The 27013-nt window shown below is 42.0% G+C and overlaps 2 protein-coding genes across 3 annotated transcripts in view; one reads left to right on the top strand and one right to left on the bottom strand.

Moving 5' to 3' along the window:
* Nucleotides 1-875: 875 nt before the first annotated feature.
* The window catches only part of ANKRD28 (ankyrin repeat domain 28), a 227539-nt gene continuing 201401 nt past the window's right edge, over nt 876-27013 (bottom strand). Inside the window, exons 27-28 of one of the 2 annotated variants that reach the window (XM_084621172.1) lie at nt 16870-16961; nt 876-2864 (exon numbers count right to left, since the gene is read on the bottom strand). In XM_084621172.1, the coding sequence (XP_084477298.1) occupies nt 2578-2864; nt 16870-16961 (379 nt within the window). In that variant the 3' untranslated portion in view covers nt 876-2577. The remainder of the gene's footprint in view (nt 2865-16869; nt 16962-27013) is intronic. The other variant, XM_084621173.1, reaches the window with a different exon arrangement.
* Nucleotides 4151-6845, top strand: LOC311516837 (uncharacterized protein). The gene is made up of 2 exons (XM_084621183.1): nt 4151-4909; nt 5189-6845. The coding sequence occupies exons 1-2, from the start codon at nt 4690-4692 to the stop codon at nt 5767-5769; spliced, it is 801 nt and encodes a 266-aa protein (XP_084477309.1). The 5' UTR covers nt 4151-4689; the 3' UTR covers nt 5770-6845.

Genomic DNA, 27013 nt, shown 5'->3' with positions numbered 1-27013 from the left:
GATATTTTTTCTATTTCTCTTTAGTGCCTTTTTAAAAACAGAACAAAGTTAGCAATGCATTTAAACCAACAGGCTTCTTTGGGGGACTGATGACCTGCCCTAAGTGACCTAGTGTTCAACCTAGGAGCATTTCAAACTAGGTAATTGTCAGCCATCCTATAAATTACTCTTTTCTCTGGGGGGTGGGATGGAGGACCCACACAGGCCAAGGTGACAGACCATCTTGAGATAAAATTATCACATCTTGAAGAGTTAAGAGCAGAAACATTTGCTAGTACAGATTGCAGCTGCATTCAGTATGACCTTCTCACTGTTCTTACGGAGCAGCAAAAACTGAAAAGCACCAGTAACTGAAATATCACAGAAGTTAGCTTTTAGACAACCAGCATGTAACCTAAATCAATTATCTTCTTTGCAGTGTGGGGAAAACCTTGTCCCAACTGGTTCAAATCATATCATCATAGAAATTACCAGGTTACTGATAGGATGTAGTGAATCAAAAAGTGTGGCTAAACAATAAAGAACTCCAAAGAAGATTCAGAGGACAGTGTGGTAGAGAAAAAGCATGGACTCCCCAACTTTTTCTATAGTGTAGAAGGGTCATATATACAATATGCTGTTTCAGTCATTAATCAATATTTATGAACTCCTAACAAGAAAGTGATGCTTACAAGACAATCTAGATTCTAAACAGTAATTAAATATCAATTAAGTTTTCCTTGTAAAGTGATTGTAAATCTGAAATTATTTACATGCACTTTGGAATTAAAAGGACAGCAAAGCCTTTGTAAAATAAATTTTATAAATTCTAATAGTTATTCAACAAAAGAATCTTTGTAATTACTGCTTCAGTATGGTACACAGATACAAATAAATTATTCATTAAATACAACTCACATCTGGGTTTTATTATACTCTGTAAAATATACAGGAATCTTGATGTACTGAAAGAGTGCAGGTAAATACAGTATTCAAGCAATCACTATTTCTATGTACATGCTCATTAATTCTTCAAAAAACCCACAAAATTATCAAATAGATCAAAATACTGTCCTGTGTTTCCACACTTTATGTTCAGAAAACCAGCTGATAATTTACAATGGCATTAAGGTTTCCAGTTTCACAATACAAAAAAGGATAACAGGTAATTGGGATTCAGTTTATTTGTATTTTACCTGGACATGCAAGAATCCCTTGCATGTACGTAAGCAATGTCACTTTAAAAGTAATAGTTATAGTTAAAGCAGAACCCAATAAACTAAATACTCATTTAACAGACAAACTTTGAAGTCTTCCATTTTTCAGGCACCTTTTTTATTTTTTATTTTTTTTAAACAGTAGTCTGTTATAAATAAAAAGACTGAGGGCAAGTTTGTAGTACACTACAGGGGCCTGCATCGTCTATTGATTTTTTAAATGGAGAACACCACAGATATTTCTTCCTGAAGATCCAACATTCTACCTTTTGATAACAGGGAAACTTTCTTTTAAATTCATCTTCCTCCCACCCCCACTCAGAACTCCAGGATTTAAAAAATACAATATGGAGGCATAGACTTCATCTCACTTACAAACTTTATGATGTAAATAAGTGGGTGAATTGCTGATAAATCAATTCCCTAAAAACTTTCAGCCACAACAGGGTGTCAGGAGATTCCATTTAAATTTTTATGCAGTTTCATTTTCTCAGTAAATTACCCTTCATGTATTTAAATAAAAAATATCTCAATTTAAAACCCAGAAGTTAAAAATCTAAAACTGTGCAACAATTACTGTTTCCATCCCACCCCTCCCCTTGTTTATTATACTGTACACGTTTCACCCTGACTGCACCTTGTTAGCTGGTTTTTTTTAAGCTTTATAAAAGTATGACAAGTTCATTTTTGTTTAATCTAAAAGAAAAAACAAAACTGAAAGATACATCTGCTTTCTTTCATGGTACATTTAATAGTGTCGGAAGGCTTTTAGATTATAAAAAAATCAACATTTAAAACCAAATCTAAGCTTCATTCCCAGAAATAATTAAGGTTTGGTTAAGACAACATCTCATTTAACCTATTCCAGTTTCCACAAACGGTATTTAATTAAAAAAACTTTAAGTTATTTGGTCCTTTGGCAATTTGCTGCACACACAATGCCTACTGTACCAAACTCATTTATTGCCTTCAAAATGGTTTTAGTTTTATTGATTATAGTTAAATCTAGTGTCCTTTTTGTTGTACAATAGTGTTGTTCATTTACACAGACTAGGGTGCAGAGTCTGGAAAAGTTATTCCTGGCACCACAAACAAAATGGTAATGTACAATTAAATAAAACAGTTTTGACATTCTTAATTTTTTTTGCTGTAGATTCCAAGTATTTTTCAAGAATTTATGCTTCTTTTGCAAAACCTGCTTTTTAAAATCCTCCCAGTGTCACACACAGATCTTTCATATGCACCCACAATTAAAAAAAACCCCAAATCTTCTCGTAGGTCTGTCCTCTTTTGTAATTAAACACTGACTGCTTTTTTTCCAAAAGCACAATTCTGACCTTCAGATGACTGGGTTCACTCTTCAACCTCCAGATGAAGCTTCTTAATAGGTCTCAGAATCTGAGTCATTAAGCTCATCCTCTTCTGTATATGGGTAGCCATCTTCCCTGCCAATGTTGTTGAAACTACAATAAGAGCTATGTTCACTCCTCATGATTGGCAAGGAGTCAAACGTGACAGTTTTTGAGGTGTTGGTGTAATGATTAATGGCATTGAATGTAAGGGAAGGTAAAGTGCTGCTTGATGAAACAGGCATCATCGTGGCCAAAATTAGAGCTAGACAATCAGCCACATCCTTATTGGGAGCACAGGCCAAAGCTGGTGTGTAACCTAGAAATCAAAATAAAATCAAAACCTTTGTTTAAAAAATAGGAAGTGTACACATTCTTCAAGAGCATTCAGACAGCTGTAAAAACGTTTAAATTGCTTAGTTCTGTTTAAAAAGGAACATAAAATTAAACAATTTAAAATTACAATATCATTTATTTTTGTAAATTTTGCTGTTACAAAAGTATTACAATTTTTATCTGCTGATTACAGTCTATATAAACACACCTTAGCTAAACAGGTTACAATATATCATACAGGCAGCAGGGTTGAAGATCAGGAAGAAAGATAAAACCCTGTGAAATCAGAAGACTTGGGAGGGCAGGATTTGATCGTTTTATTAGGCAAAGTTAAGAATTTTTGGATCAGGGAGAAAAACTGGGATTTCAAGCAGCCAGGAAGTTAACTGAATGAAGACAGGTAATTCCTATTCCAGTTAACTAACTGCAACCAATAATTAATTTTGCAGGAAATCTATAGCCATTATAAAAACCAACTGAAAACACGTAAAGCTCCAGCATAAGGAATATCTACACAGCTGTTCATTGCAGAATAAGCAGTCTTACTGAAATATTTGACCCAAGGCAAGTTGGCAAAACATTAGCGTGACCAGTGAAAGTGAGATGTTAATTTTTGTACTGGTATAATTTAAGCAATCTAGGTTTTGTTACTAAATAGCAATATAAAAAGGAGATAAACTAAGAAATGTCAACTGCATTACTGGGTTAGGACTTACAGTCTCCTTGCTTTAACTCAGTTCTATTTCAAACAGCACTATGTTGCACACTCAACGTTCCCGAGAATGCTGTACCAGCAGGGTCTACATGGACCAATTAATGCGCAACAACTTTAAATTCTAAAGCATACTAACCCCATAATGTGTATTACCCCACCATGTAGATTATGATTTTAAGGAGAGTGGAGCTCCAATTTTGGCCCCCAAGTCAGCACTATCTCAATGAATAGAACTTCTTGTGGATATAGCACCCACAAAGCACTTTGATTTTTATCCACCCTGCCATTAATGGACCTATCCTCCATGAATCAATTTTCACTTATTTAATTTTTTTAATAAGCACCAATAAATTCCTAGGAAATCTTAAAATAAAAACTGAAAACAATGATTTAAAAAAAATTTTAAAAAAATTTAAATCAGATTTTTTTGATAAAATGCTTTTTGAGGAAAAAGCCTATCTAAAGATCCATGATAAGATCTTTGAACTATAATGTAATAGGGATTATAAATTCTAATGCTATAGTATGAGACAATATATTAATGTAATGTTTAAGAAAAGTTTTGTAAATGAGTTCCAATAGTTCATGGATTAGGGACCCAATTTTATGGGGTTCCAGGTGCTTCTGTATAGATTATTTAGGTTAATCTATTTAGGTTAATCTTAAACCCAATGGGACTCAATATTTTCTAGACTGAGCACTATCAAAGATGCTTAGTTTTGCAGTTCTCAAACTGTGGCTGTGTGTCTCCAGAGATAACATGCTTGTTAACAGCAAACATTTTTTTAAATAAATAATATAGAGGTGAGAAATAACAGACCTCAACCCTACTGTCCCCTCTGCAAATTTGTGTACACAGAGTCAATCCCTTACCTCTCTCTAAAAGTACAAAGTTTCAAAAAGTTCAATGAATAGAAGGCGGAACAGATCTGGACAGTCGGGAGATAAATGTGAGAAGGGAGGGACAGGCAGAAGAAACAAAAGTGAAACTGTTTGAGCACAATATTCCAGAAATCTTTTGGTCTTTTTGAGTGTAGCCTTCACTGATTTGAGATCTACCATACCATTCTCTCACTAGAAGGGAAAACCTATAATGGCAGCAGGCCATAAAAGAGACCCAGTTTGGGAATATTTTAATGAAGTTCCTCTACCTGTGGGTAAGACAGGCATGCGTGAAAAATGCAAACAGTGCAACAAAGAAATGCAAGGCCGGGTTGGCCAAATGAAACAACATCATGAGAAGTGTTCCTTCTCAGGAGGAAGATGCGTTGAAGATGATGAAAGGAACATGTCTGAACACACAGGATCTTCAGGTTGGTAAAGTTTTTTATTTCATACTTCTTTCTTAAGGACTGCCTGTCTTCCTTCTGGACTGTTCTTGGATTCTCATCTTTGAGCAAAAAATATAGCTGTTACTCTATGGTACTATCATTTTAGATGCAGTTGTGATAAAAAATAGCTGAAATAGGCAGATCTTCCTTTTACAATTTCACCTTTAAAGTAGTACTGAGTGTCAGTGAATGCAATGAGTAATACTAAATAAGCAGTATGGTAATAATACTTAAATAACTGCATTGACTTATTTTGTTTAGGAAAATCCATCCTCAACATACAGGATTCTAAAGACTATCCACCTTCAAGATCACCATCATTTTCTATAGTTTCAGAGTTATCTGCCAATGATAGTGTTTCAGTCACATCATGTATGTCACATTGCCACAGTATATCATCTGTAGCAAAAAGAAAAAAAAGTCTCCATCATCCTGAAACAACCATAGATAAGTTTGTGATAAGAACCAGCAGATTACAAAAAGAGGTAACTGATGAAAAAATTGTCCCGTTTGTTTATGCAACAAACTCTCCTTTCTGTATGATTGAGAACCCTCACTTTAACAACATGGTTCAGTCATTAAGACCATATTCAGAATGCAGTCCACCCAACAGAGCAGATTTCACAGGCAAATTAGTGGATAACGTGTATGAAAGAGAAATTGAGCAGTGTGCGAGAGGTCTAGAGGGTGAAATTGTTAACCTGAGTCTTGATGGGTGGAGCAATGTCCACAATGATCCTGTTGTATGTGCTTGTGTGACAACAGAAGAAAGGAATGTCTTCCCTACAGAAACAATTGATACATCAGGAAATGCACACACAGCAGAATGCTTACAAAAGTAGCAGTAAAAGCTATAACAAACTGTGAGAAAAAAATTCAAATGTCTAGTATGCAGCTTGGTCACAGACAATGCTGCAAATGTATCCAAGATGAGAAGAAATTTAGAAGAGAGTCCCAAGCTAATAACATACAGTTGCAGTGCTCATACAGGTGCAGATGCACCTCCTAGCCAAAGACTGCTGTGTTCCAGAAATAAAGGCTAATGTTGTTGAAATTGCAAAATACTTCTGTAACAACTACTTTGCAGCAGCTGCTCTGAAAAAAGTGGGAGGAACCAAGCTAAACCTCCCACAAGACATGCGATAGAATTCAGTAGTGGACTGTTTTGAGCACTATATCAAGAACTGGCCTAATCTGATGACAGTGTGAACAAAATCGGGAAAAAACAGATGCACTGTCACAACCAAAGTTCTCAACATTGGGCTTAAGAGAAATGTTGAACACATGCTGAGTACCCTGAAGCCTATTTCTGTAGCCTTGAACAAAATGCAGGGAAATAAATAGCTGTTTTGTTGCTGATGCTGTTGAAATCTGGAAGGAACTGAGTGAGATCTTAAAAAGAGAAATATGCAATGACAGAGTTAAATTACAAGCATTAAAAAAGAATGGGACAAGCACTATCTCCCATAAAGCTCATTTTCTTGCAAATATTCTCAATACTCTGTACCAGGGTCAAACCTTAACTGCTGAAGAAGAGGAGTTGGCTATGACATGGACATCCAGCAATCATCCCTCCATAACGGCAACTATAATAAACTTCAGAGCTAAGGGTGAACCATTCAAGAAACAGAAGTTTGCTGATGCTGTTTTAAAGAAAGTCACACCAGTGAACTGGTGGAAGTCACTTAAGCACTTGGATTCAGAGACTGTTGAAGTGATAATCTCACTTTTAACAGCAGTAGCTTCTTCTGCCGATGTAGAAAGAATATTTTCTTCCTTTGGACTAATTCATTCCAAATTGAGAAATCGTTTGGAACCTGAAAAAGCAGGAAAGCTTGTTTTTCTTTTTCAGATTATGAACAAACAGGGAAATGAAGGTGAAGACTATTGAGTTAGCTGCATTAGCCAATATTTTAAGCTTCTCATGTTGACCTGGCTCACAGTTAAATGAAATATTTTCTTTAAAAAAACAAAAATTAAATAAACTATTTTAGTTAAAAACAAATTTTAAAAAAACTTGAATGTTTAAATTCAAAAATTCATATGCTTGTTTTGTTAAAATATTATGTTTGCTGTTGAAGAAAAAAACCAGAATACATAATGTTGTTGTTTAATAAAATAAAACAATTAAAATGTCTGTCTGGTGAGGTTCTCCTCCTAATACAGCATGGCAAGAAAATCCTCCAAATATTGATGAGTAACCTGTTGAATTGGAGATAGTTCACCTCCCAATGACTTCATAAATATCTGCTTCAATTACCTTTGGGAAATGAAATAACCAATCATTCATTTTCTGATATAGCTGTAAAACTACTCTGAAAAGTTTTCAAAATAAATCACTTTAAAATATACAGTGTGTACCTTCTAAAAATGAAACCTACATCTATCTCTGAGTTGTGAAGAATATGTATTAAGGTTACAACAACCAAGAATGCACTTTTATGTAGAAATCCACGATTAAATTGAGTCTTCCTGACTAGTGATTTAAATCAAATCCACCCTGATCAATGGCAATTAGCCACGATGGGCAGGGATGGTGTCCCTAGCCTCTGCTTGCCAGAACCTAGGAATTGGTGATGGGGATGGATCACTTGATGATAACCTGTTCTGTTCATTCCCTCTGAAGCACCTGGCATTGGCCACTGTCGGAAGACAGGATACTGGGCTAGATGGACCTTTGGTCTGACCCAGCATGGCCATTCTTATGTTCTTAGGTGCAAAATATTAACTTCACAGTTTTCTGAGTAAATATCAGGATTAACAGGGGGACGGACGGGAGGGCAGAAAAGAACTAATAGAGAAAAGTAAGTAAAAGTGATTTAATATTGTGGTTTCTTTCACAAACTGTACATTAACAGTACATACACATATGCATGTCTGCACATGTGCATCTTCCATTACATTGCCTTACTTTAACAGATAGCCTCACATTTCCCCTTAGATTAATTTATTAACAAACACATCTAACTAATATAACTTATTAGATTTTCTTAACATAATCAGTATTTTCAGGTACATGAGTGGTCCAAAATTCTAGTGAACATCAGTAAAAACCAAACAGCAGCTTTTTAAAACCTGGGAATATTTTGGTAAAGATTGTTAAAAACTGAAGAAAGGGCCTTAACTATTAATTTAAAAAACACTGTAAATAAAACAAAACTTTAAAGGAAAGCCATGTGTTTGATTTGTATCCAACCAATTAAAGTGTCATCAAGAAGGTAATTTTTATTTTATCAGCATATACTCTATGTGCTAAGGAATTGTTTTTGTTGTAAAAGTAGATCCAGTTGCTCAAGGTTTTTAAGAAAACCTCAACAATTGTTATTGTCTGTTCAACTGATGTTGTACATTAGGTAACTGCGCAGACAACTAACAACTTGTCACATAAAATAATATTTACATGGGATAATATTAAGGAAGAACAGCTAATGGGGGGAAGAAGAGCTTGTATTAAGATTATTTATTTGCTGAGTATAGACATTGTGCACAACACTGTACAGAACAGAGTAAGACAGTTCCTTCCCCAAGGAGCATACAATCTAAGCCCTGGTCTACACTATGAGTTTAGGTCGAATTTAGCAGTGTTAGATCGATTTAACCCTGCATCCGTCCACACAACAAAGCCATTTTTGTCGACTTAATAGGCTCTTAAAATCTATTTCTGTACTTATCCCTAACGAGGGGATTAGCGCTGAAATCGACAATGCCGGGTTGAATTTGGGATAGTGTGGATGCAATTTGATGGTATTGGCCTCCGGGAGCTATCCAGGAGTGCTCCATTGTGACTGCTCTGGACAGCACTCTCAACTCGGATGCACTGGCCAGGTAGACAGGAAAAGCCCCGCAAATTTTTGAATTTCATTTCCTGTTTGACCACCGTGGCAAGCTGATCAGCACAGGTGACCGTGCAGATCTCATCAGCAGAGGTGACTATGGAGTCCCAGAATCGCAAAAGAGCTCCAGCATGACTGAATGGAAGGTACTGGATCTGATCACTGTATGGGGAGACAAATCCCTGCTATCAGAACTCTGTTTCAAAAGACTAAATGCCAAAATATTTGTAAAAATCTCCAAGGGCATGAAGGACAAAGGCTATAACAGGGACCCACAGCACTGCCACATGAAACTTAAGGAGCTCAGGCAAGTCTACCAAAAAACCCAAGAGGCAAACGCCCGCTCGGGGTCAGAGACCCAGACATGCTGCTTCTATGATGAGCTGCATGCAATTTTAGGAGGCGACCCTACAACTCCCCCACACCTGTACGAGGACTTCTGCAAGGGAGTCTCACGGAACAGGGATGAGGATTTGGGGGACGAGGAAGATGATGAGGGGGAGGTTGAAGATAGCGCACACCAGGCAAGCGGAGAAACCGTTCATCACCCTGGAGCCAATACCCTCCCAACCCAGGCTCCGGGACCTTGAAGGCGGAGAAGGCACCTCTGGTGCGTGTACCTTTGTAAATATAATACACGGTTTAAAAGCAAGCGTGTTTAATGATTAATTTGCCCTGAAGACTTGGGATGCATTCGTGGCCAGTACAGCTACTGGAAAAGTCCCCTCCAGGGACATCTCAATGAAGCTCTCCTAGAGGTACTCCCAAAGCCTTTGCAAAAGGTTTCTGGGGAGGGCAGCCTTACTGCGTCCTCCATGGTAGGATGCTTTACCACGCGAGGCCAGTAGCACGTAGTCTGGAATCATAGCATAAGAAAGCATGGCAACGTGTGGTCCCGGTGTTTGCTGGCATTCAAGCAACACCCGTTCTTTATCTCTGTGTTATCCTCAGGGGAGTGATATCATTCACGGTTACCTGGTTGAAATAGGGGAATTTTATTAAGGGGACATTCAGAGGTGGCCGTTCCTGCTGGGCTGTTTGCCTGTGGCTGAAAAGAAATCATCCCTGCTGTTAGCCATGTGGTGGGGGAAGCAGTGAATCTATCATCCCAGAGAATTGGGTGTGTGTGTGTGTGGGGGGGGGGTGGTTAGTTGGGTTTGTGCTGCATGTTAACCCGAAAACATCAGTCCCTCCTTTTAAATGGCCAATGTGTCTTTCAGTTTTACTCTCCCTTTTTTTCCCTCCCGTAGCTGCAAATGTTTCAACACTGCCACTAACATCTCCATCCCAGAGGCTAGTGCAGATAAGGCGGCCAAAAAAAACGCACTCGTAATGAAATGTTCTCTGAGCTCATGCAGCCCTCCCACACTGAAAGAGCCCCGCAGAATGCATGGAGGCAAACAATGTCAGATTCCAGGTAAGCACAAAATGAACATGAGGACAGGAGGGACGTGCGAGAGGATAGATGGCTGGAGCAACAGGAGAGGTGGCGGCAGCGTGATGAGAGGAGGCAGGATGCAATGCTGAGGCTACTGGAGGATGAAACTGACATGCTCCGGCATAGGGTTGAGGTGCAGGAAAGGCACAGACCGCCACTGCAGCCCCTGTATAATCAACCGCCCTTCTCCCCAAGTTCCATAGCCTCCTCACCCAGATGCCCAAGAACACGGGGGGCGGGGGTGGTGGCTCCAGGCACCCAACCACTCCACCTGAGAGGACTGCCCAAGCAACAGAAGGCTGGCATTCAATAAGTTTTGAAGTGCAGTGTGGCCTTGTCCTTCCCTCCTCCCCCACCCAATCTGGTGCTTCCCTCCTCCTGGGCTACCTTGGCAGTTATCCCCCTATTTGTGTGATGAATTAATAAAGAATGCATAAATTTGAAACAATGACTTTATTGCCTCTGCAAGCGGTGGTCGAAGGGGAAGGGGAGGGCAGTTGGCTTACAGGGAAGTCGAGTGAACCAAGGGGGCGGGTTTTCATCAAGGAGAAACAAACAGAACTGTCACACCGTAGCCTGGTCAGCCATTAAACTAGCTTTCAAAGCTTCTCTGATGCGCAGCGTGCCCTGCTTTGCTCCTCTAATCACCCTGGTGTCTGGCTGCACGTAATCAGCGGCCAGGCCATTTGCCTGAACTTCCCACCCCGCCATAAATGTCTCACCCCTTACTCTCACAGATCTTGTAGAACACACAGCAAGCAGTAATAACAATGGGAATATTGGTTTCGCTGAGGTCTAACCGAGTGAGTAAACTGTGCCAGCGAGCTTTTAAACGTCCAAATGCACATTCTGCCACCATTCTGCACTTGCTCAACCTATAGTTGAACAGCTCCTGACTACTGTCCAGGCTGCCTGTGTACGGCTTCATGAGCCATGGCATTCAGGGGTAGGCTGGGTCCCCCAAGGATAACTATAGGCATTTCAACATCCCCAATGGTTATTTTCTGGTCTGGAAAGTAAGTCCCTTGCAGCAGCTGTTCATACACACCAGAGTTCCTGAAGATGCAAGCGTCACGTACCTTTCACAGCCATCCCACGTTGATGTCTGTGAAACGTCCCTTGTGATCCACCAGTGCTTGCACTACCATTGAAAAGTACCCCTTGCGGTTTATGTACTGGCTGCCTTGGCGCTCCGGTCCCAAGATAGGGATATGTGTTCCATCTATTGCCCCACCACAGGTTAGGGAATCCCATTGCAGCAAAGCCATCCACTATGACCTGCACGTTTCCCAGAGTAACTACCCTTGATAGCAGCTCAGTGATTGCGTTGCCTACTTGGATCACAGCAGCCCCCACAGTAGATCTGCCCACTCCAAACTGATTCCCGACTGACTGATAGCTGTCTGGCGTTGCAAGCTTCAAGAGCGCTATCGCCCTCACGTCTCAGCTGTGAGGGCCATTCTAATCTTGGTATTCTGGGGCTTCAGGGCAGGGGAAAGCAAGTCACAAAGTTCCATGAAAGTGCCCTTACGTATGTGAAAGTTTCACAGCCACTGGGAATTGTCCCAGACCTGCAACACTATGCGGTCCCACCAGTCTGTGCTTGTTTCCCGGGCGCAGAATCGGCGTTCCATGGCATGAGCCTGCCCCATTGCCACCAGAATAGCCAAATTGCCGGAGCCCGTGCTTTGAGAGAAGTCTGTGTCCATGTCCTCATCGCTCTCGTCACCGCGCTGCCATAGCCTCCTCGCCTGCTTTTGCAGGTTCTGGTTCTGCATATACTGCATGATAATGCGCGAGGTATTTACAGTGCTCATAACTACCACGGTGATCTGAGCGGGCTCCATGCTTGCCGTGGTATGGCGTCTGCAGGAGAGCAGAGTTGCAGAGGAAGCGGTGGTTGGATGGCCAGTTTTGCAGACCTACTGCACCGTCTGCTGCCAGGACACAACAGCTGAGCGGGCTGCACGCTTGCCGTGATATGGCGAGACAAGAGCAGCCAAGGAGAGTTGCAGCGGAAGCGGCAGATGACGATGGTCATATAGAGGACCTGCGAGACCACCAGGAGAGCAGAGTGGCAGCAGAAGCGGTAGTTGGATGACAACGGTTTGCAGCCCTACTGCACTGTCTGCTGAAAGCAGTATGGCGCCCGCACGGAAAAAAGGTGCGAAACAATTGTCTGCCATTGCTTTCACAGAGGGAGGGGTGACTGACAACGTACCCAAAACCACCCACAACAATGTTTTTGCCCCATCAGGGAGCTCAACCCAGAATTCCAATGGGTGGCAGAGACTGCGGGAACTGTGGGATAGCTACCCACAGTGCAGCATTCCAAAAGTCGATGCTAGCCTCAGTACTGTGGCCGCACTCTGCCGACTTAATGTGCTTAGTGGGGGACACACAATTGACACAATTAAAATCGCTTCCTAAAAAATTGACTTCTATAAATTCGACCTAATTTCGTAGCGTAGACATACCCTAAGAAAAAAGTTCAAAAAGCACCAGCTGACCACGTGACAGGGATGTTCAACAGTGCAGCACATTTTGTTTTTAGTGTTAATAACAAATCATAGCACCTACAGGTTAAAGAGAACAATGACAGTCTTTACAGGAGATGTGCATTTTGAGGAGGATTCAAAGGAAAGGGCTTTTAGAGACTGCTACTCTGGGATGAAGAGGGCATTTCAGGCAGACAGGGCAGAACAGAAAAAGGCTCACTATTCATACTCAATGCACAGAACTCCAGATAACATTTATCAATGCTGCAGATCTCTTGTGAAGGTGACAAGTAAAACAGATTTGTTTACACTGATCATGTGTGTCATTATTTCTACTATTTGTGCACTATGGTGAAATTAATGCAAAGAAGGAAGAAATACAGAGTACTGATTGCTTTTTATTGTTGAAATTTTTAAGACATGCTACTTGTTAATGCTCTGTTGACCAGTGTTATCTGGAACATGACATCCCACATGGGCATTAAATGCTGAAAAAATAAAACTACTGGCCAGTCTGAACATTAAACAAATTATTTACATTTAATAATTACTTTAAAAGTACCATTTATAATAATTGTACACTCTTCAGGCTTGAGTTTCTGTCTTGCACCAGCTAGGAGAGATCTCTAACACACTCTATGTTTAAATATACCTAAAAGATTAAGTGACTGCTTGCCTCAAGAAGGGACAATGGACATCTGTGCCCTCAACCATCAGTTCTAATATAGCACTTTTCATCCATAAATCTTTACAAAGGTGGCAAATATTACCCACATTTTACAGATAGGGAAACTGAGGCACCGGGAGGTGACATCACCCAGCAAACCACCAGTGGCAGGCAGAGGAATAGAACTCAGGTCTTGAGTCCCAGTCCAGTGCCCGCCCCCCGAGAAATTTAAAAATCTCCAGTACTACAAGTGAAGACAGCTAAATACAATAAGCTCAATGAAATTTCATAAAAGTGAACCAAACAAGATTCCTCCCACTCTGAGGGGAAAAAGCAAGACACATTATTCATATTCTACTCATCAGTAAAAAGGATTATTGAGAGAGGATTGAGAGAGAGCTACAATGCCTCAAGCATACCCACAGAGGCATTCTAAACAAATTTAAACAGAGCATGGGGAAGAGCTGTGACATAACCAGATTTTGCAGCACTGACATGACAATCAATCACTGTGGAAATACAGAGTCCAGAAAATGATGTTTAGCAGAAGTAGAGAACTCATGTAGATGTTCTGCACACCTGAAGTCTGAAACTGGCTGCTATCACTAGTATACTATTGATCAAAGGCACCTTTAATATGACAAGTTAAAGGCAGTTTAGCTAAAGTTATGTAGTCTTGCAAACAATTTTTGAAGGTTTCCTTAGACCAGGGGTGGGCAAACTTTTTGGCCTGAGGACCACATCGGAGTGCGAAATTGTATGGAGAGCCAGATAAGGAAGGCTGTGCCTCCCCAAACAGCCTGGCCTCTCCCACTTCCCACCCCCCTCAGAACCTCCCACCCATCCAACCCCCCCCCCACTCCTTGTCCCCTGACCGCCCGCCCAGGACTCCACCCCCTATATAACCCCCCGGCTCCCAGTCCCCTGACTGCCCCCCACCCAGAACCTCTGCCCTATCCAACCTCCCCCCATTCCCCGTCCCCTGACTGCCCCCTTCCAGGACCCCCCACCCCTAACTGCCCCCCCCCAGAACCCCACCCCCTATCCAACCACCTCCTGCTCCCTGACTGCCCCCCAGGTCCTCCTGCCCCTTATCCAACCTCCCGGCCCCCTTACCATGCCGCTCAGAGCGGCATGTCTCGGAGCTGCGCCGGAGCCAGACACGCTGCCCTGCATGAGTGTGCAGCAGCATAACTGCGGGGAAGGGGGGGGACAGCAGGGGAGGGGCCGGGGGCTAGCCTCCCAGGCCAGAAGCTCAGGGGCCGGGCAGGACAGTCCCACAGGCAGGATATGTCCCGCGGGCCGTAGTTTGCCCGCCTCTGTCTTAGACCAAAACTTACTTAATGTTGTGGTGCCAAATGAAGGAAAAAACTCGATAAACTTATGGCTGGGTAGCATTTGCCTGATCCAATAAAATTCAATAGACCTTTTCAAATTTACTTCATGACAAAGAGCTTCACGAAGACAGACGTGGAAGCAGAGGAAAATTATTGAATGATTAAAGTGATAACAGATGAAATTTAGGATTAATTTCCACCATGACTTGTACCTAAAACTTAGTACAATCATTAATATCAAGTGAATTTAATCCTAAGAGATAAAGTTGAAGCTAGGAATAAAAGTTTAAAATTAAAATATGGGGTCACAAGAATCAAGTGGCTCAAAAAGAGGTTTTATCAGCTAAGGATATTAATTGCCCATGATACTGGAGGTTATTACTAAGAAGATTTTTAACAGAGTTTTTCAACAATTCTCTCATAAATTGGAAGGTGGCGGGCTAAACTGAAGTAGGTCTATCTTTTCCATATTCATAAAAAGCCACATTTCTGTTAAATGAACACAGGGAAGATACCTGTAACCTAGATAGGCCAGCACAGAAGATATTCCAGCAGTTTTTGCTGGAAGTCCATGTAATGATCCACTTACATTGATAAAACAGTCACCATGCCAAGAATTATAGATCTCACACCTGCAAAGGGTTTTGTTGTTCCGATGACACTTTTTGTACCAAGGTAAAGAAAAGGCTGCAGTAGTAATGAATCCTTTCTGTTTTCTCCTTCCCACCAAACCTATCGTGACTTCTATAATCCTGAACTGGATTTATCAATCCCTTAAAAAAGGCCAAGACAGATATGAAATGTGTGCTCTGTCAACTAAATGCATCATCATCTTGCTAGCTCACATCCTAAGCTGACATGGCCATGCCAAAGACAAAGTCAGTTTGTATTCATAATGGACATCCAGGGCTGCTGAAAACAAAGAAATCAAACTGTCACTATAAAGAAAAACTAGAAACCCAAATGATAACTAAATTAGACAAAACCAACAGGTCCTTTTAATTTAAAATTAAAAGTTAAAAAAGTTCACATACTACATTTACCTCTGAGTCCCTCTGACAACTGTATGATTTTTACTAAAATGTTTCTCTCTCCTGTTGCAGTGTGAAAGATCCTCACAAACAGGGGGACTGACTGACTACATAGGGGAAACTGATCAGACAAATAGTCTGTCAAATTCACAAGCTACACAAACTAACCCCACCCCAAATATTTTACCCTTCTAATCTCTTTTCGTTTTAGAGATCTACTGATGTGGCAACCACTACCTATGATAAATAATGACAGGTTTCAGAGTAACAGCCGTGTTAGTCTGTGTTCGCAAAAAGAAAAGGAGTACTTGTGGCACCTTAGAAACTAACCAATTTATTTGAGCATAAGCTTTCGTGAGCTACAGCTCACTTCATCGGATGATAAATAATGTTTCCAGATAGATTAAGCAGTGAAATATAGAAACATAATGGGAAGTTACAAGAGAAAGAAACAGCTTAAAAAGTGATTGGAACTATAAATTTCACAGGCATTTCTGTTGAAAAAAGCAGCAACCACTCAAAATCACTTTCCATGCTGGGAAATAAAACAGCACAAGGACTACAAAGCTTTTCAGACAGGAGAAAAGAAAGTGACAGTTGATGGTGTTAAATTCCATTATGTCCCAACAAAGCGCACGATTTCACCTTTGAGATGAGACAGTTCTGTTTCCTTGCTTCTATGTACTGCAAAGCTCTTACAAGCCAGAGGCTTGAGACCCAAAAACTGGGATCTGTGGTACATACTTACCTTTAGAAATTTATACTCAAAAGATTTTAGTTAACTGCATGCCTATTAAACCCAAGTCACTAATGTCCAAAAGTAAGAGTATACTCTGATACTGTGTTCTTATGATAGTTTCCAATATTGCTAAAATGATTGTATTTACACCTAATATAATCAGACTGCAATGTGAAATCAGTTATTTGCGTGTGATAACCTGCATTAATGTTCCAAACTTAATCAGGCTCTTCCATTTCCCCTGCTTTGCTAATCTGACCCAGCATCCACATGTCCCATTCTTAGAAGAAAGCATTCCATCATATAACCAATATAAAACTTAAGAAAGTTTACCACTTCACAAACCAGGAGCATAAACCACTGTTTCTTACTGGAAAACAAGGTAAATTTTATTCTTACCATTTTCATCTACAGCAAGTACACTTGCTCCCTTGCCTAAAAGTTCTTGAACTACAACTGTTAATCCATTTCGAGCAGCAACATGCAGAGGTCTGTGAAGACAAACAAACCTGGTTATAGAAGAAGCGTCAAAACAAGATACAAAAGAATATTTTAGGGATCAAGTGCCCATCCATATTGACAACCACACTATGTATAGCCTTTATTTGTTCTGTTCCTTAACTTCTTATACAATGTAAAAATTAAAAAAAAAAAATTTTCATTTAAAAGTAAAAAAAGAAAAAATGTAAAGCTGAATACTCATTATTCCTCTTAACAGCAAAGAACATTTCTGCAGTAAAAATTATGTACTAGTAATACTTGTTCCTTTTTATGACATAGTGAGGGAATAACTCTTCATCTGGCATGCCTTATGATAACAAAAATATTAAAAAGCACTTGTTAAAAGGGCAGCAACAAACGTTCCCCTTTAGTGTTATTATAGCAGCTAGTTGTGTCCATAATTAAAATAACTAATCTTTCACTGCAATCTGAAAGTCAATTGCAGCACATCTGGGGAATTATGCAGGTCAATGGCAATTGTCTTTTATTAGAATACCACTAGCAAGGTGCTAGTCATATTCTATTATATAGAATAGTTAAAATCAATATTCCCCCAATTTTTTACAAACATGTGTGGAATTAATTTTGTGTGTGCACAAATATGGAGGTTAGGAGATATGGGGGTGGGACCGAGGGGCTCGAAGTGTGGGAAGAGGTTCAGGGCTGGGTAGAGGGTTGGTGTGCAGGCCCTACCATTTGTATTCAAGTGGTTTGCATGTGAGGTGCTGAGTTGGCATACCTTGGTTATGTAGAGTGCGATATTTTTCAAAAGCAGTCAACATTGGCTTAACTCTGCTCCCACTGAAGTTTTTCCATTGACTCCAGTGAAGGAGAGGTAAGCAAACACCAAGTGCTTCCAGAAACTCTAATCCTTACTTCCTCAAATGCAGGTTTACTAAGCACAAATTGGAGTAATTATAATTTTAAAAGAACTCTGTCATATCTCCCACACTGAAGCCGATCATTTAAAAAAAAAAATAACCCAAACACTGGTGTTTGCTTTTTAAGTCTTTAAAGATATATGTATAGAAGTTCATAATATTTGCTGTTACTTTAAACTAGCTTATCCCTACCAAATCTTTCTTCTTCTATTTGAAAACACAGCTGTGTGCTATCACCTGCTTTTCCTAATGAAGCTACATTTTATCAAAGGTTCTCTGTTAACCGGCTTGCTTGACTGGGCATTCATACTTTTGAGGTCAGGATGTACTCAGGGACAGAGCATTGCTGATGTAAAACCAGCAGAGGGAGCTAAATTACTTTTCAGGGTAGTGTAAACCCAGTAATAGGTTTTTACTACAGCTGGTCAAAATTTTTCACACAAATATTTGAAAAGCCCTTTTTCTTGAAATTTTGACAAACAGGAATAAAACTGTGCAGAAATTCTTAGTTTTCCCCACCCTGGCCCAGCATTTGGTCTGTGATGGTATACGGAATTTTGATTGATTACTTAATAGAAATCTTTAAGACAGAGTACATTCCCAACCAAATTTAAGATAGCACAGATTTTTGTGCTCACACTAGTTTTGCATCAGAAGTAGTCATTTAAATTACACATACTCTCTGTGCTGGTAAAAAGTGGAAACAGTTGTTACAATTAAACTGCAACTAGTGGTAAAAAACCATATAAACCTTGCTGTGTACACTCTTTTGCAGTTCTTTTCTAGTAGATAGCAGAGATGATTTCCTTTGTAATTAGTGATCTTAAATAGGTTCTGATCTTTTAACCATTAGTAATCCCAGCACCCTTTCCCAGGAGCGTGATAGTCTTAAGAGCCAAGTTTTTTCCTGACTTAACCTACTGTGAAACTAGATAAAGTGAATGCATTGCTGCCTGACCTGCTGCAGCAGGGGATAGGTACCTCTCCCCTGCCGCAGCAGCTCCAGGGCCGGGGCTGTGGGAGAGGTGCTTCTCCCCCTCTGCAGCCCTGCATATCCCAAGTAACTACCTCTGTAGTGTCCAGTGTCCCTTGGTACCCTGAGCTTAGAAGGAACTTTGGTTGAAATACTAATGCCTTTCTTTTAGACAGATTAACTTCTGGCTTTCAGAAACCAAAGATCTCCAACTGTCTCTGCAGATGGAATAATTTTCTCACAATTCAAGGCACGAAGTGGCAAAAAGAACACAGAGCACAATGAATTCATTATCTACTCAAAACCTTCAATTATTAAATGTAACTTTAAATTTTCAAGACATCAATCCATCAAGCAAAGCAGACAGATTTACCTCAAACATTATAACTGCATCCTCTTTTAAAGCATCAGTTGAAGAGGAGTGGTAATCAAAATTTATCTAATTGTTTTTAAAAAGAAACCACAACAGGGCACACAGTAAACCCAAAAACTTTGGTAGTTCACCTCAGTTCTATATTGACTTTCATTTATTATGAAGTTTGTGAAAATCCCCAAATTAATCTCACTACACTGTGTATGAAACAAGTACATTATTGATAAATCTTAAACAGAAATAAAGCTCATGGTGTGGGGGCGGAGGGGAAAGAAGAGGTTACATACTTTGTGCAGTAACTGGTTCTTCATGTGTCCCCCGAGGGATGGCTCCACTTCAGATGCACATGTACCTCTCAAGCCCTTGGCTGGAGATTTTCAGTTAGTGTCCATCTGGCCCACGCATATGCCTTAATGCTTCCTCATGTTTAATACCGAGACTGTATAGGGGTGCCCAGACAAACTGCCCTCAGCTTCTTCTCCACCCAAATGTCCCCCAAGGAACAGTCTGAAGCAGAGGGGAAGGACTGCAGGTAGTAGAGCACCCATAGGGACACACGTCTCGAAGAACTGCAATTACTGCACCAAGTGAGTAGTGTGTCTCTGGGTGCTCCACTTCAGGCGCCTTCCCAAGCAGTATCCCGAGATGAAGGAGGGAGCTTTAGAATAGAGTCCAGAACCGAAGACAGTACTGCAGAACCAAGTGCTGCATTGGATCTGGCAGCATGGATCAGGGCATAATGTTTCAAAAATGTACATGTAGTGGCCCTACATATTTCAGATATTGCTACATTCTTCAGTAATGCTGTAGATGCTGCCTACGTTCTAGCTGAACATGTTATCACCCTTTCAGGGAAGGGGTGCTGGTGGATGAATGCCTGCAACATCATAACAAGTGATAATACATCCACATATGCATCTTGATAATCTCTGAGTAGGGACTGAGGACCCTGTGGATCCATCCGTGAAGGAATTGAAGAGCTTAGATTGATTTCCTAAATTGCTTGGTCCTATCGAAGTAGAAAGCCAATGCCCTTCTAACATCCAAGGTATGTGAACAAGATTCCTGTAGAGAAAGAACTGTGTGACTCTGGGGAAAACCCTGGTAGATGAATGGACTGCTAAAGTGGAACTCTGACAGACGCTTAGGTAAAAATTTGGGGTGTGGACATAGAGAACTTGTCCTTAAAGAACACTTTGAAAGGGGGTGGGGAGGAATCTGCCATCAAGTCTCAATCTTCCTAACCTTACAGGCCAATGTGATGGCTACTAACAAGGCCGTCTTCGTGCAACACAGAACAGGTTGCCATTAGTTCGAATGGAGGTCTCATAAGGTAACTGAATACCAAGATGAGGTCCTAAGTCAGGATAGGGTTTCTAATCTGGAGACAGAAATTCTCCAAAACCCTTAATAAACAAATAGATGATACTAGATGACCAAAAATTCTCCTTCTACTGGAGAATGAAAGGCTAATACTGTGGCCAATGGATCTTAGTCAAACTGATAACTTGATTTCTTTAGCTCCAAAAGATAATCAGAGGACTGAAAGTGGCACCAAATAAGGCAAGAGGCATCAACAATACCAGTGGAAGACTCTCTTCCATTTCTGCAGGTAAGTAGTGCAGGTTGATCTTTCTTTACTATTCAGTAGTGCCTGTTGTACTTCTATGGAGCAGGAGGATTCTCTATGAACCATCAAGGAGCCATGCCCTCAGGCGGAGAAACGCTAGGTTGGGATGAAGCATACAACCTGTATCATGTGACAGTAGATGACGAATGGCTGGGAGCCTGGACAACAATTGGACACATACGTGAAGCAGGTAAGGGTACCAAGCTTTTCTTGGCCACGTTGGCACTATAAGGATAACTTTGATTCTGCCCTATCTGATCTTGTTCATCACCGTCAGTAGTAGCAGTGTTTGAGGAAATGCATATAGATCCTTCTTCCAAGATGGAAGAAAGGCATCTCCCAAGGGTCGTGGCCCAGACCCCCTCTTGAGCAGAAAACAGGACACTTCCTGGATATGGTGAACAGATCCACTTCTGGCAGTCCCCATTTTAGGAATATACTGTGGAGAACTTGGGCATCTAGCTTCTATTCCTAATCCTGTGAGAAGTGTCTGCTGAGGACATCAGCGGTGTTGTTCTGAATACCTGGGAGGTAGACTGGTGAAATTTGGATCTGATGAGCTATGCTCCAATTCCACATTTTCACGACTTTGCTGCATAGGGATGGGGATCAGGGTGATTTCTTGAGTTGTTCACGTACCCTGAGTTGTGAGGGTATTGAGGAAGGCTCCCCATCCCAACAGTGATGCATCTGTTGTTAAAGTCACTGATGGGGCTGGGCAACAGAAAGGAACACCTTCACAGACATTGAGTTGATCCTTCCACCAGTCTAAAGAGTCCCTCACTTGAAGAGGAACTATCAACTGTCTGTCCAAGATGTGTTAGATTGGAGAATATGCTGCTTTGAGCCAACTCTGGAAGCAATGGAGAGGTAGCCTCGTGTGATTTGTCAAAAAGGTGCAAGTTGCCACATGTCCCAGGAGCTGAAGTCCATTCCTTATTGTGGTTCAAGGGCTCCCCTGAACTGCCCATCCAGAAATGACAAAGTTAAGAAGCTGCTAAAGGAAGATAGGTTCTGGCTGTCAGTGAGCCCAAATATGTCTCTATAAACTGTACCTTCTGTACAAGGGTTAGATGTGGACTTTTTTACATTCAGCTACAGACCCAACTCTGGACCACAGCAAGGACCATCTGGATAGAAGACAGCATTGCTTCGTAGGAGTGGCCCTTGAGTAGCTGGTTGTCAAGGTATAGGAAGAGTACGATCGCTTCTTGTCAAAGGTAAGCAACCACTACTGCCAAGACTTTTGAGAACAACCTTGGGGCCAAGGAAACACTGAAGGAAAGCACTCATTATTGGAAATGATCCTAGCCTATAGTGAAGTATAGGTATTTTCTGTGCAATGGGTACATTGTTATATGGAAATATGAATCTTATATGCTGTGGGCTGAAAACCAAACCCCTTTCTATAATGAAGAAATTATAGCTGCCAGCCACACATTCTGAACTTTTGAGACTTCACAAACTTGTTTAGAAGTCTTAGATCTAAGTAACATCCTTGGCACAAGGAAATACTTAGAGTAAAATCACCTGCCCCTGTGAGGAGGAGGAACTGCCTCTATTGCTCCTAACTGAGAGAGTTCACTTCTTGTCTCAATAAAAGCTTGCAAGAGCGGTCCCTGAAGAGGGATGGGGGGGGGGTGTCAAAGGGAGGGAGGGACATAAAATCAAAGTATACCATTCATTTTATGACCTCTATAACCCAGTTGTCTGTAGTGATCCATCTCCAAGCATGCTGGAACTAGGCAAGGTGGTCTCTAAAGGCGGGAGGTGGGCTAACGAGTGCAGCTGTAAATCCAGGGGTGCAGTAGGATGTGAACCCTTGACCAACCTATCAAACCTGTTGCTTTGAAGACAACTGGGTGATCTTGGACGATGGTTGGGAGGCCCTCCCTCTCCAAAATCTACGTCTCTTTCTGTGGGGTGGGGGAAGGGGTTTAGTGGACCTATCGAACCCAGAAAACTGAATAGGATGCGATCAGTGGCAGTCTGTGACTCACTAAACCTTTTCTTATTTGTAGGTGTATATATACCCAGTGATAGTAAAGTAGCCCTACACTCCTTTAGAGTATGCAAGGACTCATCTGTGGTTTCCAAGAACAGCTTACAACCATCGAAGGGGAGGTCCCTCCACTGTGTTTTCTATTTCTCAGAAATCCCGAGGGATGGAGTCAAGATGCCCTGCACATCACCACTACCACTATGGAGATGGACCTGGCAACAGTGTCTGCAGCAACTTAGGATTCTTGAAAAGCAGTTCTGGACACCAACTGACCCCCTGACGCAGTGGATTGGAATTGCTCCCTATATTCTTGTGGCAGATGTTCAATAAAAGCTATGAATCTGTTATAATTTATAAAATTATATTTGGCTTAGGGATGTAAATAGTGGTTAAAAAAGTAACCGTGTAACTGATTAAAATTTTATTGGTTACACAGTTAAATGTTTAACCAGGGAACTAGCACTCCTACATTTTACGCAGGACTCCACTGCCCGCTGGTTAGGGAGGAGAGGGCTGTACAACTCTGGCCTACCTATGAGACAGTATCAGTAGTTTGGCAAATTGTTGATAGGCAGCCCAAGGATCACAATATTGCTACTGGGGGGGCCCATATAGCATTGGGGGTGGCATGCAGGGTTGGTTCCACCACCCTTGATAATGAGCCTAATCTTCCCTATGATTTGCAGAGAATGTGTTCCTGAAGGGATATGTTGGGGAACCCTAAAGAGAAACAGGAGACCAGCAGGGACTTCCCTTCATCCTCCCCTCCATTACATGCAATGGATGACTATCTGCAGAAAATAGTGGAGTCTCCTCCAGTATTGGAGAACAGTAGCTCAGAGTCTGAGTACTCAAACATGCTCAGTACTCATGAGGAACTGGGACTCCGTTATAGAGTGGTCCTTAGTATATCTGAACTCCTGTGGTATCGAGTAGGGGATTGGTACTGATGCGGTAGCTGAGGCCACAGTTGCTGTAGCCAGTGGTACCACTGATGGCGGGTGTACTAAAGTGGACGCCAATGGTGTCTGGTGCTGTTGCTTACTTGATGCCCAGGATTCTGCATGCATGGGTACCAATGGTTGGGCTAAACATCATTGAGTGTCTCTGCTTTTGCCTTCCTTACTAGTAGAAGGTACTAAGGGCCTATCGGAGTCATTTCTCTCCTTCATGCTACAGGACCTTACGGCCCCACCAGTACTGGAGGAGGAGTCCTTCGATTCAACAGTATTGAGTCAAGAGGATAAGGCTTCGGAGACAGTAGATCTCACCAGGGAACTGGGCCTATTTGGAGCTGGCTCCTTAAGGTGAGAGTCCACAATCCTCTTTTTGGAAGCCTTCCCTGAAGCCTCCAAAAAGAGGGGGGAGAGGGGATGGGATGTCTCCTGACCGCACTCAGAAGCTGGCTGAAGGGAGCGTTCCTTCATTACCAGTCTGAGTTTAGTCTCTCTGTTTTTCCTTGCCCTGGAGTTGAGGGCTAGGCAGAAGTTACCCTTCTGGGAGACACAGGACTCCCTCAAGCAACAGACACACACAGAGTGGCTGTCATTCACAAGTATAGCCTCTCAGCATGAGAGGCAATGTTTGAGATCTGGCAAACCAGGTATGCCCAGCCAGGAATAAGATACATCTCCCTGAGGGGAAAGAAGGGAGTAAAATAATCCTCTTGCTACTTACCTAACTGACTAATTAGAAGTACATTAACAACTATAAACAATATCTTAATCACTATAGGAATATTAGAAAAGCTGAGGCACAGTCAATGTGGACATGCTAGGGCTCTGTCACAGGCCAAGGCAGATCATAGAATCATAGAATATCAGGGTTGGAAGGGACCCCTGAAGGTCATCTAGTCCAACCCCCTGCTCAAAGCAGGACCAATTCCCAGTTAAATCATCCCAGCCAGGGCTTTGTCAAGCCTGACCTTAAAAACCTCTAAGGAAGGAGATTCTACCACCTCCCTAGGTAACGCATTCCAGTGTTTCACCACCCTCTTAGTGAAAAAGTTTTTCCTAATATCCAATTTAAACCTCCCCCACTGCAACTTGAGACCATTACTCCTCGTTCTGTCATCTGCTACCATTGAGAACAGTCTAGAGCCAAACTCTTTGGAACCCCCTTTCAGGTAGTTGAAAGCAGCTATCAAATCCCCCCTCATTCTTCTCTTCTGCAGGCTAAACAATCCCAGCTCCCTCAGCCTTTCCTCATAAGTCATGTGTTCTAGACCCCTAATAATTTTTGTTGCCCTTCGCTGGACCCTCTCCAATTTATCCACATCCTTCTTGTAGTGTGGGGCCCAAAACTGGACACAGTACTCCAGATGAGGCCTCACCAATGTCGAATAGAGGGGGACGATCACGTCCCTCGATCTGCTCGCTATGCCCCTACTTATACATCCCAAAATGCCATTGGCCTTCTTGGCAACAAGGGCACACTGCTGACTCATATCCAGCTTCTCGTGCACTGTCACCCCTAGGTCCTTTTCCGCAGAACTGCTGCCTAGCCATTCGGTCCCTAGTCTGTAGCGGTGCATTGGATTCTTCCATCCTAAGTGCAGGACCCTGCACTTATCCTTATTGAACCTCATCAGATTTCTTTTGGCCCAATCCTCCAATTTGTCTAGGTCCTTCTGTATCCTATCCCTCCCCTCCAGCGTATCTGCCACTCCTCCCAGTTTAGTATCATCCGCAAATTTGCTGAGAGTGCAATCCACACCATCCTCCAGATCATTTATGAAGATATTGAACAAAACTGGCCCCAGGACCGACCCTTGGGGCACTCCACTTGATACTGGCTGCCAACTAGACATGGAGCCATTGATCACTACCCGTTGAGCCTGACAATCTAGCCAACTTTCTACCCACCTTATAGTGCATTCATCCAGCCCATACTTCCTTAACTTGCTGACAAGAATACTGTGGGAGACCGTGTCAAAAGCTTTGCTAAAGTCAAGAAACAATACATCCACTGCTTTCCCTTCATCCACAGAACCAGTAATCATCATAAAAGGCGATTAGATTAGTCAGGCATGACCTTCCCTTGGTGAATCCATGCTGGCTGTTCCTGATCACTTTCCTCTCATGCAAGTGCTTCAGGATTGATTCTTTGAGGACCTGCTCCATGATTTTTCCAGGGACTGAGGTGAGGCTGACTGGCCTGTAGTTCCCAGGATCCTCCTTCTTCCCTTTTTTAAAGATTGGCACTACATTAGCCTTTTTCCAGTCATCCGGGACTTCCCCGGTTCGCCACGAGTTTTCAAAGATAATGGCCAATGGCTCTGCAATCACAGCCGCCAATTCCTTCAGCACTCTCGGATGCAACTCGTCCGGCCCCATGGACTTGTGCACGTCCAGCTTTTCTAAATAGTCCCTAATCACCTCTATCTCCACAGAGGGCTGGCCATCTCTTCCCTATTTTGTGATGCCCAGCGCAGCAGTCTGGGAGCTGACCTTGTTAGTGAAAACAGAGGCAAAAAAAGCATTGAGTACATTAGCTTTTTCCACATCCTCTGTCACTAGGTTGCCTCCCTCATTCAGTAAGGGGCCCACACTTTCCTTGGCTTTCTTCTTGTTGCCAACATACCTGAAAAAACCCTTCTTGTTACTCTTGACATCTCTCACTAGCTGCAGCTCCAGGTGCGATTTGGCCCTCCTGATTTCATTCCTACATGCCCGAGCAATATTTTTATACTCTTCCCTGGTCATATGTCCAACCTTCCACTTCTTGTAAGCTTCTTTTTTATGTTTAAGATCCGCTAGGATTTCACCATTAAGCCAAGCTGGTCGCCTGCCATATTTACTATTCTTTCGACTCATTGGGATGGTTTGTCTCTGTAACCTCAACAGGGATTCCTTGAAATACAGCCAGCTCTCCTGGACTCCTTTCCCCTTCAAGTTAGTCCCCCAGGGGATCCTGGCCATCCGTTCCCTGAGGGAGTCGAAGTCTGCTTTCCTGAAGTCCAGGGTCCGTATCCTGCTGCTTACCTTTCTTCCCTGCGTCAGGATCCTGAACTCAACCAACTCATGGTCACTGCCTCCCAGATGAGAAGGAACTGAGGGCAGTTTGCCAGCACATCCCTATACAGCCTTGGTATCCAGAACAAGGAGCCATAGGCAACATGTGTAGGCTGAATGGTCACTGCTAACTGAAAATCTCCGATCAAGGGCTCGAGGCGCATATGTGC

This window comes from Lepidochelys olivacea (genome assembly GCF_965140295.1).
Source record: "Lepidochelys olivacea isolate rLepOli2 genome assembly, chromosome: 2".
NCBI lineage: Eukaryota > Metazoa > Chordata > Testudines > Cheloniidae > Lepidochelys > Lepidochelys olivacea.
The sequence above is the reverse complement of the archived record's forward strand: the minus strand, read 5'-3'. Positions and strand labels throughout refer to the sequence as shown.

Bases quoted from the DNA above. Each gene is read 5' to 3' on its own strand.
- LOC311516837 (XM_084621183.1), top strand. From the start codon at position 4,690: ATGGCAGCAGGCCATAAAAGAGACCCAGTTTGGGAATATTTTAATGAA. The intron at 4,910-5,188 runs GTTGGTAAAGTT...TATTTTGTTTAG, and splicing joins TGAACACACAGGATCTTCAG to GAAAATCCATCCTCAACATA.